This window comes from Benincasa hispida, chromosome 2 (genome assembly GCF_027475165.1).
Source record: "Benincasa hispida cultivar pf3 chromosome 2, pf3_genome.v1.1, whole genome shotgun sequence".
NCBI classification, from domain to species: domain Eukaryota; kingdom Viridiplantae; phylum Streptophyta; class Magnoliopsida; order Cucurbitales; family Cucurbitaceae; genus Benincasa; species Benincasa hispida.
In genome coordinates, this window is record NC_143479.1 from 7,048,981 (window position 1) to 7,067,629 (window position 18,649).

The following is an 18,649-nucleotide window of genomic DNA, read 5'->3' on the forward strand; positions in this document are numbered from 1 at the left end:
AGGGCAAGAGGTAGCAAAAGTCCTCAAGACATCGTCATTCCAAATCCTACAAGGTCCTTAGAGAGGAAATTAAAAATGTTCGCAAAGATTTCGGAACTTAACTACCATGGTCCGTCAGATAGGAGATACATTTATTGTCCAACATCATCTGATGAGCCAACAACTGAACGAAATAAAGATGATAGTCCATCGTCTAAATGAGGTATGTATTTCTGTATAGTCGTTTAAATATTCTCAAATGGTAATAATTGTTTACATAGTCTTAAATAATCGTTTAGATAGTCTTAAATGATCGTTTAGAAAATATAGACGATCATTTAGGATTATTAAATGATCGTTTAGATAATCTAAAAGATTGCTTATATTTTCTAAGCAATCATTTACATATTCTTAAATGATCATTTAGAAAACATAGACAATCGTTTAGGATTATTAAACGATCATTTAGATAATCTAAATGATCGCTTATATTTTCTAAATGATCGTTTACATGTTCTTAAAGGATCATTTATAAAATATAGTTGATCGTTTAGGATTATTAAACGATCGTTTAGACGATCGCTTATATTTTCTAAGCGATTATTTACATATTCTTAAATGATTGTTTATAAAATATAGACGATTGTTTAGGATTATTAAACGATTGTCTATATTTTCTAGGTGATCGTTTACATATTCTTAAATGATCGTTAAGAAAATATAGACAATCTTTTGGGATTATTAAACGATCGTTTAGATATTTGTTTGAATTATTCAGGATAGTAATAATATAAGGACTCATCATGATGAGAGGGACAATAATGAGGGGATTTCTCGTGATGATAATAATGATGATGGTAACAATACCCACAAAGAACATGAAGAAGATCCCCTTCAGACCAATGCACATGAACATGTCAATGAACAGCTGGTGAAGGGTTCAACTGTCAACGAACAGCCAATGGAGGGTCCAACTGTCAACGAATAGCCAGTTCATCAGACCGCTGATGAAATACATGAACTCCTCACTCAAGCGTTAAATCTTAGGGGTCATTTCGATTCAGATTCAACTCAGGTTGTGGGGACTTTAACTAAAAAGGATGCCACTGAAGTCAAGGTAAGGCTATTGCATGAATTAATTATCTTAACATTGTACTGTCACTGACTTATAATTTAAATGTAGGATAAAATCGACCGCGAGGGCCAAAAAAGGAAAAACCCAACCAAGTTCACACCTGAGGATGTGAAAAGGGAGAAAATGGGAGATTCTCTTTTTAGTGATCCTCAACCCCCAAATTCAAGTGATCCTCAACCACCTCATTCATCTTAAAAAAAATCTTCTCAACCCGAATCTCAAGAAGCTCAACCACTTGTAAGGGGATTGAAACCGACCACTAGTGTTATCAATCCAACCCCTTGGTCCTTGTACCTGACTTTCCCATAAGGACCGTTAATTCCTATCACCTATGCTTCCCAGTCTCAGATGTTCTGTGGAATGCATACGAAAAATGGAAAAGTCATCCTAAAACCAAAAGTGAGGAGTGGACGGTAGTATATACCTTTAGGACCAAGGATTTCTTCAAAACACTTGAGCAGACCACATGGGTGCTTGGAGACATGAGTATTTCTATACAATACACGATCTCTAAGATAATTCTACATGTTCATTTAGAATTTACAGTATTTATAATTATATTTTTTTCTTTGTTGGACAAGACTATGGATCTCCTATTGATGCACGAGCATCGAAATTGCACTTAAAACTTGACCTGTGCAAGTACTGATTCATGGTGGTTGATTCGAGCTTCACAGTAAGGAAATTTCAAATATTTGTTGAAACTACTCTTCACTCAACCGTGTATTTACATCTTGCCTTTCCCAGGGTGTTTTGATGGAGCCCGAGGAAATTGCTTCTAAGATTTGGTCAGAAGGTCCTAAAATGGAGGATGGCAATGTGGCAGACTAGTTGGATCATGAAACACACATGAGGTTTTAGACGGACTCTCACTTCTTCACTGACTACATGCTTGGACAATATGAAGAATACAAGCCAACATGGATGGATGTTGACTTCTTTGGGCCAATCAACATCAAACAACACTAGTTTAGGCTTGCCGTCGATCTGGAGAGGTGCACAATCTTTGTATTTGACTCCATGCTGAACTACATCGATAGCGACATAGTTGATGGTTATCTTCAGCTCGTGGCCGGAGCAATACCTTCGATATTGATTTTTGTCCAATTTGACATTCAACATAGGAGGTTCAAGTATAGGCAATGGGAAGTGGAGAGATTGAAGGTGACCTTCCAAGAGGGCAGGTCTCTAGACTGTGACAATTTTTGTGCTAAAAAATTTATAGAATATTTTGTTAATAGGGCTAGCTTAACACATGCTAATATAGTATTGTATTGGAAATAGTATGTTGCCCAATTGTGGGCAAATAAATATTTATGATAATATAATTCAAATTACACTGTACATTTAACTAAGCAATCGCCCAAAACTAACTAAGGATCACCCATATATGAATAAACGAATCATAATAATTACAATAATGCATACAAATAACGAATCAATTTCATACAGATAATAAACGATCACATAGAAATAACTAAGCTATCGCATAGATTGAAGTAAATGATCGCACATAATAACTAAGCAATCGCCCATAAATAACTAAACGATCACCCACAAATAACTAAGGGATCGCCCACAAATAACTAAGGATCGCCCATAAATAACTAAGCGATCACCCACAAATAACTAAGTGATCGCCCATAAATAACTAAACGATCACCCATAAGTAACTAATCGATTTCCCATGAATAACTAAACGATCGCCCATTTATAACTATGTGTTTGGCATACAAATTACATATCGTTGAGCCTAAATGGGCCAGTGCCAGGTGTTATTAATGTTTGTCTGCACGTTTCCTTGTTATGTCCTCTCTAACCACATCGTGTACACCTATGTATTTGACATGGCTCCTCTCCAATAGAAGGTATCCTAACGGTTTGACGTCGACCGACACTTGCTACCTTTCGTGGTGGTAGAATTTCAAAGTCTTCAAAATTTGGTCTTCGAATCTATTCTTGTCTATGTCCAACTAGGAAGATTGGTTCAACGTAAGCAGCAAGCAGACACTAAACTGTAAACCATTTTGGATATAATGTTTGTACATTAATGTTTCTCAGGGTCGCTGCAGATATTGCGTGGGAACACGGGATCTCGATGCAATTAAACTCCATACAAGTATATGTCTATGAACAAAGATCAGCCAACCTCCCAAATTGCTGGGGTTGATGTCCTAAATCTCGTAGGGTTCTGTAGTTTGTAAACACTTGTATGAACAAACATTTTATGATTTATAATACATGATATTTTCTTCACATTGTCTATGTAATATATGATATTTTAGTTGCATTAACCATAAACCTAAACTAAGATCATGGTTATCGTTGTAACTTAAACATGTATATGGAGACATATAAGTAGATCGTGTTTAAGTGATAACTTAAATGGTCTGTAATATATGGATAAGACTGAGTACCTTATTCTAGTGACACTACGAGTATGACCCGCTTTGTAGGTATTACAAATGTTGTAATATATGGATAAGGTTGGGTACCTTAATCCTGAGTGAGTTGTGAACTCCTGCCTATGAGGGCGGTCTTTGATTTGCATGGGTTAAAGTGGTCAGATCGCCGACTCAACAAGCCTACCAGTTTAGGGATTCGTCTGATTGGGGAGCTAGGAACTCAGCTACACAAGAATGAATTCACTATTTCCCCAAAGCAGGGGTAAGTAGATAGATTGCTTTCTTAAGAGTTGATTTTGGGTTTTAAACAATGTGGCACCACACCATCTCTTGGCCCGAGAGGGGTTTAGTCATAGTGGGACTATGATCTATTGTTTATTAGAAGGATCAGTGTTATTTAAGGAGTTAAATATAACTACAGGGGTAAAACAATAATTTTGCCTTGCTGTACTTACGAGCAATTTGTGAAGGATCATCGTATTGTTGATTGGTTATATCCAATGGACACAAAACTATATCTGTAGTGCGAAGAGTGCAGCTGTCGGTCTTTAGTGGAGTGCCTGACAGTTAACGGATGGTGGATAATGTGATCAAAAAGTTTAATCAGTTATTCACATACCATTAGAGCTTCAAGCTATAGGTCCATAAGGTCCCCTTGATAGCTCAATGATTTAAGAGAATCAGTTTTTAGGTTAATTTGAAAGGTTCAAATTAATAAGAGGGAATTTGATTATATATGATATAATTAAATTAATTAAATTATATATGGTATAATTGACATAATGTATTTGATACATTATTGTTTAATTGAAGGAACAAATATTTGAATATGATTCAAATATATTTTCTATGAATAAGATTCATAGTTATTAAATTTAATATAAATATGATTTATATTAAATGTCATAAAATAGAGAAAAATAACTATGGTTTATATATTGTATATGATGCAATATTAAAACTATAGGTTATAAATATAATATGATAAGTTAGTTATCATATTTATTTATATTTATTAATTATTGGATAATTAAATTCTTTTTCTCCATAACCACCCTTGGTGGGTAGTTATTTGGTTTTATGGAAAAATGAGATAAATGAAAATGGTTTTCTAATTATTCCACAAGATATTAGATATACTATCGAGTACACAATCAAGTTGCTACACGATTGCTTGAGAGACTATACGATAGCTTCATTATCTAAACGATCGAGAGACTTATTTATACGATAGACTTATTCGTTTACACAATAGTGTTGTTCATCTACTCGAACGTCTTCTTCCTCAAACTCTAAACTTCCCTCTAACCAGAATTAGCCAGATCCCACTACTTCTGGATTCTCACACTAAGAATACCAAGGTCACCAAGTGGCAGTGTCCTATTTGGTTCGAGGATTGAGTTGCTGCTTGCTGCTTGTTCGAAGCGTTCGTGAACGAGTACGTTCGATAGATTATCTTGAAGAAGGGTTCTTCAAAGGTATAGTCTCTTGATCCTTTGTTTTTATTTCAAAGCATGTTGTAATTTAAATTTATGCATAATTTGTTCTGTATGACTGTAAATGTATGCGTTCAAAACAATGGGATTTGGACGATCCGCTTCCGCTCAAAGGTACTCTATAAACGGAGTTCCGATCCATCATCCACATTAATTATATGCATGTCGATCGGGGAAACATGATATGTTCTAGACATTAATTCTGATTCCTTAAGAATACTCATTGTGTAATCAGTTACAATGTTTATGCATGTCATTGCATGTGTACGTCGAACATAAAACCAACCTTGTAGCCACTCACAGATATGCTCCAATAGCTTCGTGATTGGTAGTTCTAGAATAAAACAGTTTGATAAGATTGAATGCTTGAGTGGGGGAGTTCATGTATTTCATCAACAGTTTGATGTACTGGTTGTTCGTTGACAGTTGGACCCTTCATTGATCGTTCATTGACATGTTCATGTACACTAGTCTAAGGGAGATCTTTTCCATGTTCTTTGTGGGTATTGTGACCATCATCATTATTACCATCACGAAAAATCCCCTCATTATTGTCCATTTCATCATGATGAGTCCTTATATTATTACTATCCTGAACAAATCAAACGAAAATCCAAATGATCCTTATATTATTACTATCCTAAACGAAAATCCAAATGATCATTTAATAATCTTTAAGACTATTATTAGAAAATCCCATTTTAGACTATCTAAACGATCGTCTATATTTTCTAAACAATCATTTAAAAATATGTAAATGATCACTTAGAAAATATAAGTGATCGTTTAGATTATCTAAACAGTTGTTTAATAATCCTAAACGATCGTTTATACTTTCTAAATGCTCATTTAAGAATATGGAAATGATCGTTTAGAAAATATAAGCGATAATTTAGATTATCTAAACGATCGTTTAATAATCCTAGACGATCGTCTATATTTTTTAAATGATCATTTAAGAATATGTAAACGATCGTTTAGAAAATATAAGTGATCATTTAGATTATCGAAACAATCGTTTAATGATCCTAAACAATCGTCTCTATTTTCTAAACGATAATTTAAGAATATGTAAACGATCGTTTAGAAAATATAAGCGATCGTTTAAATTATCTAAACGATCATTTAATAATCCGAAATGATCGTCTATATTTTCTAAACAATCATTTAAGACTATCAAAACGATCGTTTAGAAAATATAAGTGATCATTTAGATTATCTAAAGAATCTTATAAGACTATATAAACGATCATTACCATTTGAGAATATCTAAAGGACTACACAGAACTACATATCTCATTCAAAAGATGGACTATCATCTTTATTTCGTTCAGTTGTTGGCCCATCAGATGATGTTGGACAATAAATGTATCTCTCATCTAACGAACCATGGTAGTCAAGTTCGCCAAATCTTTGCGAACTTCTTTAATTTTCTCCCTAAAGACTTTGTAGGATTTGGAATGATGATATCTTGAGGACACCTGCTACCTCTTGCTCTTCAGAGGTTAGTCTGAACCGACATACATGGTTCCGGCTCTATATGTTGCATATTACAAATTGATCTACATGGGGTTCATGCTCTTCGTGCCCCCTAAAGGACTCGTGAGTATCGATAGAGTGTTCAACCCCTTCGATTCTTCTTTCTCCAACAACATGAACCACATTAAGTCCTTCCAGTCGGTTCTCCTTGTACTTTATCTCCTTTATGCTAGGTACAAGTCTCGACAGAATACTAGCCTGTACATAAACAACTTAACAAATCAAAATGCATGAAAGTATAAACAAATGAGCAAGTCAGAAGCGATCGGTTACTTACTTTTTTTGGCTGGAAAATATTATTTCTCAATGATTGGTAAGATGGAGCACGAGAACAAGTCCATCTAAGAATTCTAGGAATTGCAACCTTGCTGACTTTGGTGGTTATGAACTTAATTAATTTGGATAAAATTTCGTAAGCCCAAACCTACGATATGGGAACTTTGTTACATGTACATAACACACAGGTTCAATGTATATTAAAGTGAATAAGAAACAAAAGTACATACCCTGAATGCAAGTGTGAATCCCTTTACTAGCCTGTACATAAACAACTTAACAAATCAAAATGCATGAAAGTATAAACAAATGAGCAAGTCAGAAGCGATCGGTTACTTACTTTTTTTGGCTGGAAAATATTATTTCTCAATGATTGGTAAGATGGAGCACGAGAACAAGTCCATCTAAGAATTCTAGGAATTGCAACCTTGCTGACTTTGGTGGTTATGAACTTAATTAATTTGGACAAAATTTCGTAAGCCCAAACCTACGATATGGGAACTTTGTTACATGTACATAACACACAGGTTCAATGTATATTAAAGTGAATAAGAAACAAAAGTACATACCCTGAATGCAAGTGTGAATCCCTTTACACAGTAATATGAGGCACGATGATCATTTTTTGCTTTCTTTGAATCATATGTCTCCTTCTTCCGCGCATGATAGTCTTCATGTTATTCAATCTACGTTTATAGAAGAGAAAAAAACCAATTGTAATGTACAAAGACTTCAAGGTCATCGACAATCCCAAATATATTCACATCGAATTGGGTTTTTTTGTCTTTTCCAATCATCACCGTTTTGATGAATAGTGCTAATGCAACCTTGATAGTTCGTCATTAGTAAAATTGAACTTCTCGAATGCGATCTCCACATGCTTGTAAGAACTATCCTTTTCATTTGAGTCCTTTGGTCCAAGAATGAATTCTCGCAGCCTTTCATCGCTTGTTTCTCTTTCTACTATTCCCTAGTCGGCCACAACCCAGCTATCAGGTTAAAATCGTCTTGGGAGAATGTTACCTTCTTCCCTAGAATGTTGAACGATATAATGTCTAGGTTTGCATCCGCTACCTCCCTTAACAGAAAGTTGTGCAAAAGTTGTTCATTAAAAACAAGATCTACATCCAACAGTAGACCAAAGATAGTTTTCCTATACAATCTCATCTGTCCTTCTGTCAACTTATTCTTAATCACAGAGGCAGTTTTGTGGACTTGGAAAGAGACTGTAGCAGGGAAATATTTCTTAGCAGGGACGTCCATCTTACCAATCTGACTGGCGTGTACACTACAACAATTAGTAGACAATTGCATAACAAAAATTAAATGATCGCATAATAGATATCTCAATGACTGCATAACAGTTAGCTAAACGATCACATAACAGATAGCTAAATGATCACACAATATAAACCTAAACAATCACACAATAAATATCTAAACAATCGCTTAGTAATCTCTATCTGATCGCTTAGTAATAATTAAACACTCGCTTATCATTCTCTATGTGATCGCTAGTATTCTCTCAACGATCGATTACGAACGAATACGCGATTAAACCCTAAAAGATAGTCAAACCTCGAATATCAACATAGAGAAGAGTCTTGTACCTTTCAAATCACGACGACGGTGGCAAGTTCGTAGAGACGACCGGTGAGAAACCTACGACGAGTGCTCGATTGAAGTTCAGAAGAAAACATAAGTAAATTCGAGAGAAAAATCTTGGAAGAGAAATGCTTTGAGAAGTAAATGAAGGAAACGAAGAGACTTATCGTTATAAAGTATTCGTAGAGGCGCGCGGATACCAAACGGTCTGAAAGCTTTTTAAAATTGGGGGTAACTTTGGAATATCGCATGAACAAAAGGTCAGTGATAGAAAATTTTTTAGAAAGAACTCATTGGTATTTTTATTTTTTTTTTTTGGGTCATTTTGTGAAATTTTTCCTTTAGGGATCATATATAGACATCAATTTAGAGTTTCATGGGCTAAGTTTCTAATTTTGTATGAAATTGTGCCCCCTAGCCTGAAGTTTTGGATATGCCATTGTTCATAGTATAATCATATTAGAAAATTTTGGCCTTTTTTTACATTTGAACCTAGTATAAAACCTATTAACAAAGTCTTGTGTAATTAAAACTACTCGATCTTTATTCAATGGATATGGAACAAAATTATCATTAGGAAAGTGGATGGTTCAACCATTCATTTACATAATGGTTAGAAGAAGGGAAATAAAAAAAGTCTATTCATTTACATAATGGTTAGAAGAAGGGAAATAAAAAAAGTCTAACTCAATCTGTATTTTATATCTCAAACAAAACAAATTTAAAGTCAACAAATGAAGGATCACGACTAGCATGAAGTGTATACTTTGGATCTGTCAAAGTTTCAAATCCTCTGCCCATAAATTGTTGAACTCAAAATTCACTCAATCACCAAAGTGAAATGATTTATTTTCGACCTGTGGAGGCTCAAAATCTTAGAATGAAAACCTTCCAAATGTCCATTCAAAATCGTTTAGGCCTTGAACTGATTTGCTTAAAAGAGTATGTCACGTATAGAAATATCTCATGGTATCATTCAATTACTATATAAATCTTGAACAAGGAGGCCTATGAAATGATTTAATTTGACAAAGTTAGAAATTCAAGAAGTTATTTCCAGGACAGATTCTTACTTTTCTTTCTCTTTTCTTTTGGTTTCTCAGTTGCAGCCTTGTTCTGCTTCTCAGCTCTATTGCATTCTTCAAGAATTTTATTCTCAATCTTTCTTGTTGGCTTGAAAACCTTTGTGATTGAAGGATCCAAAACCTCACTTGAGCAGCTAAGCACAACACCCATAGCCATGGCTTCCTCCCACAGTTGCCTGCCCTTTTCAAAATCTCCTCCTCTACAAAGCTTTGGTATAAGCACATCATAAACTGGCCCATAACCCCCCAATGAGCTTCTCTTCATTTTCTCAAAAAGCTCAAGTGCATAATTTGTTCTCTCAACACCACACAGAACACCAATCAAATCGTAGTAGAATTTTCGATCCGGGATCAGCCCCTCTTCAATCATCTCATCCACAATTCCGCGCCCTTTCCCAAATCTTCCAGTCAAGAACAACACTCTTGCCACGAGATAATAGCTTACGCAATTGGGTTGACAACCAGATCGTTTCATTGTCTTGAGGATTGTACATGATTCCTTCACTCTCCTAGTTCTGCCAAGACAAGACAACAATATATTATAACTGATTGAGTTAGGAGCAATTCTGTAGGATCTCATTTCCATCATCACATTCAAGGCTTCAGGCACAAGACCTGAAGGATTTTTCGCAAGATTCTGCTCACAAAGGCATTTGAGGAATGTGTTGTAGCAGAACAAATCTGGCATGGTTCCATCTGACTTCATTTCTTTGAGTATTCTTCTTGCTTCTTTTGTGTTCTTCTTAATAGACCATCCATATAGAAGACTTCTATAGATGCAACTCATTGTGCTAGAAATCTTGTCCTTGTGGTGCAAGACAACCCCTTCTGCTCTTTTAGCATGCCCTTTTGCACAAAGAGCAGTAATAATAGCAGTGACAGTAAATTGGTCATGTGGGCATTTGTATTTATCCAAGTTCTTGAACAGACCCAATGCTTCATCTTCTCTATCCATTTTGACTAAAGCCTCAGCCACAAAACCGAAGGTCTGGCCGTCCATTGCGCGGTTGGCTTTCTTAAGATTAGAAAGTAAAATATCAATGGCCGTGTAGTCCTTCTTCTGAGCAAAGAAGCGGATGGCATAATTGAAAGCTTCATCTTCTAAATCGTGGTTTAACTTCTTGAGGGACCACAAGAAAAACCTTAGCAATCTTCTAGTGTGAACTTCGTTTTTAAAAGAATCAATAACCTGGGTAACGAGTGAAGATGTCAATGGTATTGTACATTTGTTCAAACTGGATTCCAATTCATTTAACCCACCGATCGTCAATGAAATCACTTCACAGAGTTTTAACACAGAAGTTCCGTTGTTTATGGTGGAATGAAGAGAACAAAAGCAATGCTGCGTACAGATGGGTTGCACAACGAAGCTATCCCATTTTAACTTCAGCAACGAGACGCATCTTCTCAGCGACCTTTCATCGAACATATGGCGTGCGTGCATCGCTATGCACAAAAAAAACCTACTCAAAGAAAAGGTGTTGGCATGGGTGTCTGCTCGCATCAATCGCATGAGGAACGTAATTGTCGACGTCGACGTGGGTTCGTAGAGTCGCCGGAGACGGAGAAGACTGCATGTGCAAAAACGCCGCCAATCTCAGGCACAAAGTTGTGGGTCTAAACTCGCAAGCAAGTAACGGGTCATCGGATAAGAAAAACCGGCGTGGGTCGTTTCCGTCTGCTTGTCGGAGGTTCGCCGCTCGTAGTATGTGATCGCCGGAGAACGAGACCGAGTTGGGGACGACGGTTGCGAGAGGAGAAGAAGATGACCTGTGTTTGTTTATTTTCTTTCTTTCCCTTTTTCCGATTTTTTTAAAATAATGTTATTTTAATAATTATTAACAAAAATAGAGTTGGGTGGAAAATATTGTAAAAAATAGGTGTCATCATGTACCGAGTACATGATTACTAATCGTGTACTCGATACACGATTAAAAATAAATCGTGTCGTGTACTCGGTACACGATTACCTGTGACCTGGCATGCGTGGACTGCCACATGGAAAGTCATGTAGCGTTGACTAGGTAATCGTGGATGGTAACAATCAAAATTTTCCCCTTGCATTTGGTATCATAGATTCTCAAAATGACGCATCATTGACATGGTTTATTGAAGACATACTAAGTAGTTTTGGGGAATGAGAGAATTTAGTCACTGTTTCTAATAGGCATCTTAGCATTCCTTAAGAAGTTTTAAGAGTGTATGCTAATATTGAGTATTGAGCATCTCTTAAGAAACTTGAAACTTCATTTTTAGGATCCATTGCTTGATAATTATTTTTTTAGTTGTGCTAATGCCTACACTACTGATGACTTTGAGTACCACATGAGATGCATGGAGTCAATATGTTAAAAGTTATCTTAGTAATGTTGGGTTTGAGAAGTGGTTTTGTGCATATTCACGAAGAAGAAGGTATAGAATGATGACATCGTGTTAGGTTGTATGTTTTAAAACTCGCAGTTTGTAAAATTAAATATTATTAATAAAAATGTTATTCGACATTTATTCAATAAAGTTGTTATTGAATTTGTAAATTACACTTGTAAAGACTAAATCCAATAAACTAAGATCCATGACTATTATATGAATACTTGAACATTATGTGGAGACATAAAGATGGATCAGTTCGAGTTAATAGCCAAAACAACGGTCTGTAGTATACAAATAAGGTTGGGTGTCTTATTCTGATAACACTACCGAATGCGGCTCACTCTATAGTTGTTACAGTTTGTTGTAAGGTGTTACAAACGAAGTGATCCTAATTCATTCATGTATTGACATGAGGAGTAGGGGTATAATATGCAATGAGTTTGCGTGAGATCGGACCAAGAAATAAGTCACTCTTACTTCATAATGTTGTTTACTGTTTAAGATTGACTATTTCGCAAAGATGACCTAGGTAACTCAATCTTAATCTTGAGCTAACTATGAACTCCTGTGTATTCAGAATTATCCTTAGATTTGCAAAGGTGAGGGTTGGCTCAACAACGCCGGCTCAATAAGTCTTTTAAGTGCTAAATCCAGGTCTTGAACAAAGGGTCCCACTGAAGGAACTCTTATCAAAGAGTACCTCTGATCGGAAGCAAGATCGTTCAAACTCATTGTAACAGAATTACCGCATTCACAATCAAACAGACTAGATATGCATTAATAAAAAATTATAGGCATACTTTGAACTTTAACAACAACAAGAGAACAAGATACATACCAGTTGAAGAACTCTTCTTCACAGAAAACTTGCTTTCGTCCAGGAAGCCAAACTCGCTCTCGCTAAGATTGTCCAAACTAGTCGTCCACCAAATCGATGTCGTCTACCCACGAATAGACTCCTCACGAACAAGGTAGCAGGGAAGACACCACCACTCGGAACCCTCGGTATTCTCGGAGTGAGAATCCAAGAGGTGTGGGCTCTGTTGGATTTGGTAGAGGGAAGGAGGAAAGACGATTGTTTACCACAACCAAGCAAGTGGGAGATCTCGGGTGTCTATTGTATAGACGTGCTTGATCGTTTAGGTAGAGGTACACGATCGTGTAGTAAAAGGGGCGAGATCGTATAGACGATCGTTTAGTAAAAATGCTCAGTCGTGCGATCGCATAGAAAAAAGCTAGAAGATCGTTTAGTAATTTCTATGCGACGGTTTAGGAAAAAGGCGCGCATGTACACAATCGTTTAGTAAACTTTGGGTTGTCGTGTATGCTCTCGATTTGCTATGGATAGGCAATGTACTACTCGGTGAACGAATGTTTGATCATTTTCAAAATGAAAATAATTTTCATTTTATTCTTCAGTTACGAAAACTGAATGCAACCTCCCATTAACTCATTCGGTTACAGAGAAAAAACCGGCACAATTATCCCATAATTGTTAAATTAAAAAATAAATATAATCTTATTATATTTATAACCTATGGTTTAATATTACATCATATACAATATATGAACCATAGTCTTTTCTCCTCAACTAGATATAAATCATATTTATATCATTTTCCTCCAATTAATGTATCTAAAAAATTATGTCAACTATATCATATATAATTGACCAGTTCAATCATATCATATATAATCGAGTCCCTCTTGTCAATTTGAACATTTCAAACTGACCCAAAAACTTATTCTCAACTTGAATTCATTAAGCTACCAAGGGGACCTTATGGACCTATGGATCGAAGTTCCAGCGGTATATGAATAGCCGATTAAACTCTTTAGCCACGAAATCCACCATCCCTTAACTGCTAGGCATTCCACTAAAGACTGATAGCTGCAATATTTTCACCACAGATATATTTTTGTGTCCATCGGATATAACTAATCAACAGTATGATAACCTTCACAGATACTCGTAAGTACAGCTGGGCCAATTTACCGTTTTGTCCATATAGTTACATCTAACTTCTTAAGTACCGCTGATCCCTCTAATGAACAATACAACATAGTCCTACTATGTGTGGACACCTCTTGGGCCATGAGAAGGTGTGTGGTGCCACATCATTCAAGCCCCCGAATCAGCTCTTAAAGGAGCAATCTATCTACTTACCCGTGCTTCGGGGAAGAAGTGAATTCCATCTTGTGTAGCTGAGTTCCCAGCTCCTAAATCAGATGAATCCCCAAAGTGGTAGGTTTGAGTCAGCGATCTGGCCACTTGCACCCGTGCAAATCAAAGGACCGCCCTCAAAGGCAGGAGTTCCCAACTGACTCAGGATTGAGGTCATGTTATCTATGGTCATCCTAGTGAAGTGAAGTCTCTGTCATGAATGCCGTTATAGAACGAGATTATAACACTTCGTGGTCCGGTCTTTTACAAACTTCTTTCTATAAGACGCCTCTGCTCGCATGTCTTCAAATGAATGATTAGGATCAGACCATCTGTAGCAAGTCACAACACTTGTAACTATTCTACAAAACGAGTTGTATCCGTAGTGTTACTAGGATAAGGTTTTCCTTCTATATCCATATACTACATACCATTTTGGTTATCACTTGACATGATCCACCTGTATGTCTCCACATACATGCTTAAGTTACAAACGATAACCAATGATTTTAGTTTATTGGTTTGTGGTAAAGTAATTAAAATATCCAATGTTCCATAGACAAAAGTAAAAAAAATATCAAATATTATTACATCACAAGCATTTGTTCAAAACTGTGTTTACAAACTACAGGACCTAACGAGAGTTTAGGGCATCATCCCCAACACCCACCGTCTCATTGGCCCGAGATGGAGTCGTTTTAGTGATTGGATCACAAACCAATTGTTTATTAGAGAATCAGTGGAACTTAAGGAACAAAATGTAATTTTAGGAGTAAAACAATATATTGACCTAGTCGTTATTACAAACAACCCGTGAAGCGTCGAATTACTGATTATGGTTAAAATCAAGTGGACACAAATATATCTATAGTGATGAGAGTGCAACTATCGAGCTATAGTGGTGTGACTCGGTAGTTAACAAATACTGATTAATTTGGACTAAAGAGTTTTAGCCAATTAATCTCAAATCATTGGAGCTCATGATCCGTAGGTCCATAAGGTCCCTCTACTAGTTAGTAAAACATGACATATTGAATTAATAAATTGAGTGAATTTGAAATAATTTCAATTTGAAGTGTTCAAATTGAATTTCAATTTGAAATGTTCAAATTGAATTTAAGGTTTCAATTTGAAGTGTTCAAATTGCAAATTAGGGTTTGAATTTGAATTGTTCAATTGCAAATTAGGGTTTGTATAATTATATTCGATATAATTAACGTTGAATTTATCGAAATTAAATTAAATTGAGAGTTTATAATATTTAAATATTAATTACATGAATAGGATTCATGTTTAAAATTAGGTGTTTGATTAATTTAATATTTGATATTAAATTATTATTTAATTAATTAAATTTGTTTAATTAATTAAAATAAAATTTAATTTTCAATTTTATTCAAATTTCATAAAATTAGTTTTTGAATTTGAATTTAATTAATTTTTAATTAACTAAAACGAAAATTGAAATTAGGAAGTGGAATTTTTCAATTTTGGAAAATTCAATGTGGTTTAACTAAAAACAAACACCTAGCCCACTTGCAACTTCAATTTGAGGTGGCATTGACCAAATTCTTCAGGTTTTGCATGGCTTTAATGAATAAAACCTCTCAATTTTAGAGATTGTGGGGTTGTCTACTGGAAAATTCAAAATTTTTGCTACATATTTTTTTTTTCTTCTCTCAAACCCTCTAAACTTCCTCACCTAATTCACTTCAATTGTGAGTTCATCCACTCAAATTCAAGGCTGAGAATAGTAGAGAAGATCTTTTGGTGGTTCACTGAAGATTTGGAGTTGAGAAATTTTCAAAAAAATATGTTTTACATACTTTTAGAACTCAAATTAAATGTAATTAGAGTGCTTATTGATTTTTATTGCTTCCATTGCATGATTATACATTCCATCACATAGAATGTTGCAGAAAGTATAAACTCAGTTTTAAAAGATGTTAGAGAATTACCTGTGGCTAGCTTGCTTAGTTCAATCAGAGATATATTGCAAAAGTAGTTTTATGATCAAAGTAAAGCTGATTTTGCAATGAAAGCTCTTTTGACTTCTTGGGCTGAGAACATATTACGACGAGAACACGAAAAGTCAAGAAGATTCTTGCTAAGAATTCTGTCTTTCTCTTATTGTCTATCTATCACTATCTATCTCAGATAGACACTGATAGTGCTCTATCTCTATCTATCTCAAATAGACATTGATAGAGCTCTATCACTATCTATCCTAGATAGACACTGATAGTACAATATCTCTATCTATCTCAATTTGAAGTTATTAATATGTAGAATCAGTAGACAAATATGTAAAGTGCCTATCTTAGATAAACAGTGATTACTTTTTTTCTTGAATAGTTGTTAATACTAATTACCTTTCTCTTATTTATTTGTTATGTTGATCCCATTAACAACATTGAATACAAGATAATTGATGGAGATAAATAGTTCATAGTGAAACTAGACTTGAGATCTTGCAGTTGTCATGTATGGGATTTTGAGGAAATTCTATGTGCACATGCACTTATTGTTCTCTGAATGCTTAATTTAGATATCTATCCTTATGTAGCTGACTTTTATTATAGAAGAACATTGTCAGCAGCATACAGTGGTTGTGTTTGACCTATTGGAATTCATTCGGATTGGAGAGCTAAAGATGATGTAATGAAAATATTACCTCCTACTGTTAAACGTCAAACTGGAAGACCTAGAAAACAAAGAATTTCATATGTAGGTAAATTTAAAAGTTCATCAAAACATACTCGTTGTAATCGTAAAAGTCACAATAATAGAACTTACAAACTTCAACCAATTAATCAAATGATGTAATCATTATTTTTTCATTGTAATACATGTATAGACAGATGGAGACATTAGAGTTTATGAATGATATTTTCTGATTCATTCTATTCTTGAGTTGTAAATGTTTTAATAGTATCTTATTTTTAAGTCATTATATATCAGTGAAAGGCACAAGAACTGGAAGAAGCACAAAAACTATCAGTAATAGGCACATACAGTGTCTATCTGACTCTATCTACTGATATCAAGTAGGTGAACTTCAGCAAGAAATTTAATAAATAGACATAGATAGATAACTATCTATGTCTATCGTTGTGTATATAAATTATGACATGTATCTGAATCTATCAGTAGATAGATTCTGATAAATGCAGATAGTTGCAATATTGTGTATCACTAAATATACAGATCGTGATTGTTTTCCTAATTGTACATCACACATTCATTGCAACTACGTTCTCCCCTCTTCTAAGTCAAATTGTTAAATGATAGAATTCTATCATTCATTGAAGTCACCCATCATTTAAAAACTCATTCACTAAAGTCTATCACTATCTACCTCAGATAGACACCGATAGTATCCTATCTCTGTTTATCTAAGTCAAATAATGATTATTGGGATTGGTGTCCTAATGCTCCTGGGGTCTCGTTGTTTGTAATTATACACATTGTTTTATGAATAAAATAATTATTATTTCATTCTGACATTTATTTATATCCAATAAACAAAGCTCCATGGTTATCTTATGTAAACTTAAGCATGTATATGTAATATACAAGTAGGTCATGCCTTAAGTGATAACCTAAATAGGTATATAGTATAAGGATTAAGGTGGGATACTTGATCCTGATGACACTACGGATAGTACCCGCTTTGTAGAGGTTTGCAAGTGTTGTAAACTACCGCAAATGGTAGATCCTGACTATTCATGTGGAGACATGTGAGCGGGGGTGTCCTATACAAAGAATTTGTATAAGACCGGACCACGAGATGACTAGACTCTGTATATAACGCGTTGATACTGGAGACTTACATCTCACCTAAATGAACATAGGTGACACGACCTCAATCCTGAGTGATTTGAGAACTCCTGCCTTTGAGGGCGGTCCTTTGACTATTATGGGTGAGAGTGGCCAGATTTCCAACTCAACATGCCTACCTTTTTGGGGACTTGTCTGATTTGGGAGCTGGGAACTCAATACACAAGATGTAATTCACTCTTTCCCCAAAGCAGGGGTAAGTAGATAGATTGCTCCCTTAAGGGTTGATTCTGGGGCTTGAACATAGTGGTCATAACTTCTCTTTGGAAGAGAGAACTCAGTCATAGTAGGACTATGACTTATGTTCATTAAAGGATTCAGTGGTATTTAAGGAGTTAGATGTAACTACAGGGGCATAACGGTTATTGGCCGAGCTGTACTTACAAACGATCTGTGAAGGGTTGTTGCACTGTTGATTAGTTATGATGGACACATAATATATATGTAGTAAGGAGAGTTTAGCTGTCGGTCTTTAGTGGAGTGTCTGGTAGTTAACGGATGGTAAATTTCGTGACTAGAAAGTTTAGTCAGTTATTCACGTACCGTTGGAGCTTCGAGCTACAGGTCCATAAGGTCCTCTTGGTAGCTCAATGGATTCAAGTTGAGGATCAATTCTTGGTGTTGATTTGAAATATTCAAATTGACAAAAGGCAAATCGACCATATATGATATGATCGGTATGGTGTATGAGATATATCAACTGGAGGATTAATTTAAATGAGATTTACATTAAATGTCATGGAATAGAAAAAGAG

The 18,649-nt window shown here is 35.2% G+C and overlaps 1 protein-coding gene and 1 pseudogene across 2 annotated transcripts; one reads left to right on the plus strand and one right to left on the minus strand.

The window, feature by feature from the left end:
* Window positions 1-6,314: 6,314 nt before the first annotated feature.
* LOC120070820 (Pentatricopeptide repeat (PPR) superfamily protein) lies at window positions 6,315-11,452 on the minus strand. Of its 2 annotated transcripts, XM_090310634.1 has the most exons (7): window positions 9,509-11,448; window positions 8,441-8,492; window positions 7,400-8,118; window positions 7,171-7,317; window positions 7,061-7,091; window positions 6,832-6,978; window positions 6,315-6,752 (listed from the first exon to the last, which is right to left on the minus strand). In XM_090310634.1, the coding sequence occupies exons 1-2, from the start codon at window positions 11,031-11,033 to the stop codon at window positions 8,449-8,451; spliced, it is 1,569 nt and encodes a 522-aa protein (XP_090166760.1). In that variant the 5' UTR covers window positions 11,034-11,448; the 3' UTR covers window positions 6,315-6,752; window positions 6,832-6,978; window positions 7,061-7,091; window positions 7,171-7,317; window positions 7,400-8,118; window positions 8,441-8,448. The 2 variants fall into 2 exon arrangements, with proteins under 2 accessions (XP_090166760.1, XP_090166759.1); XM_090310633.1 differs by lacking the exon at window positions 8,441-8,492 and having other exon boundaries at window positions 9,509-11,452.
* On the plus strand, window positions 11,096-16,880 carry LOC150037618 (uncharacterized; annotated as a pseudogene).
* The last annotated feature ends 1,769 nt before the right edge of the window (window positions 16,881-18,649 follow it).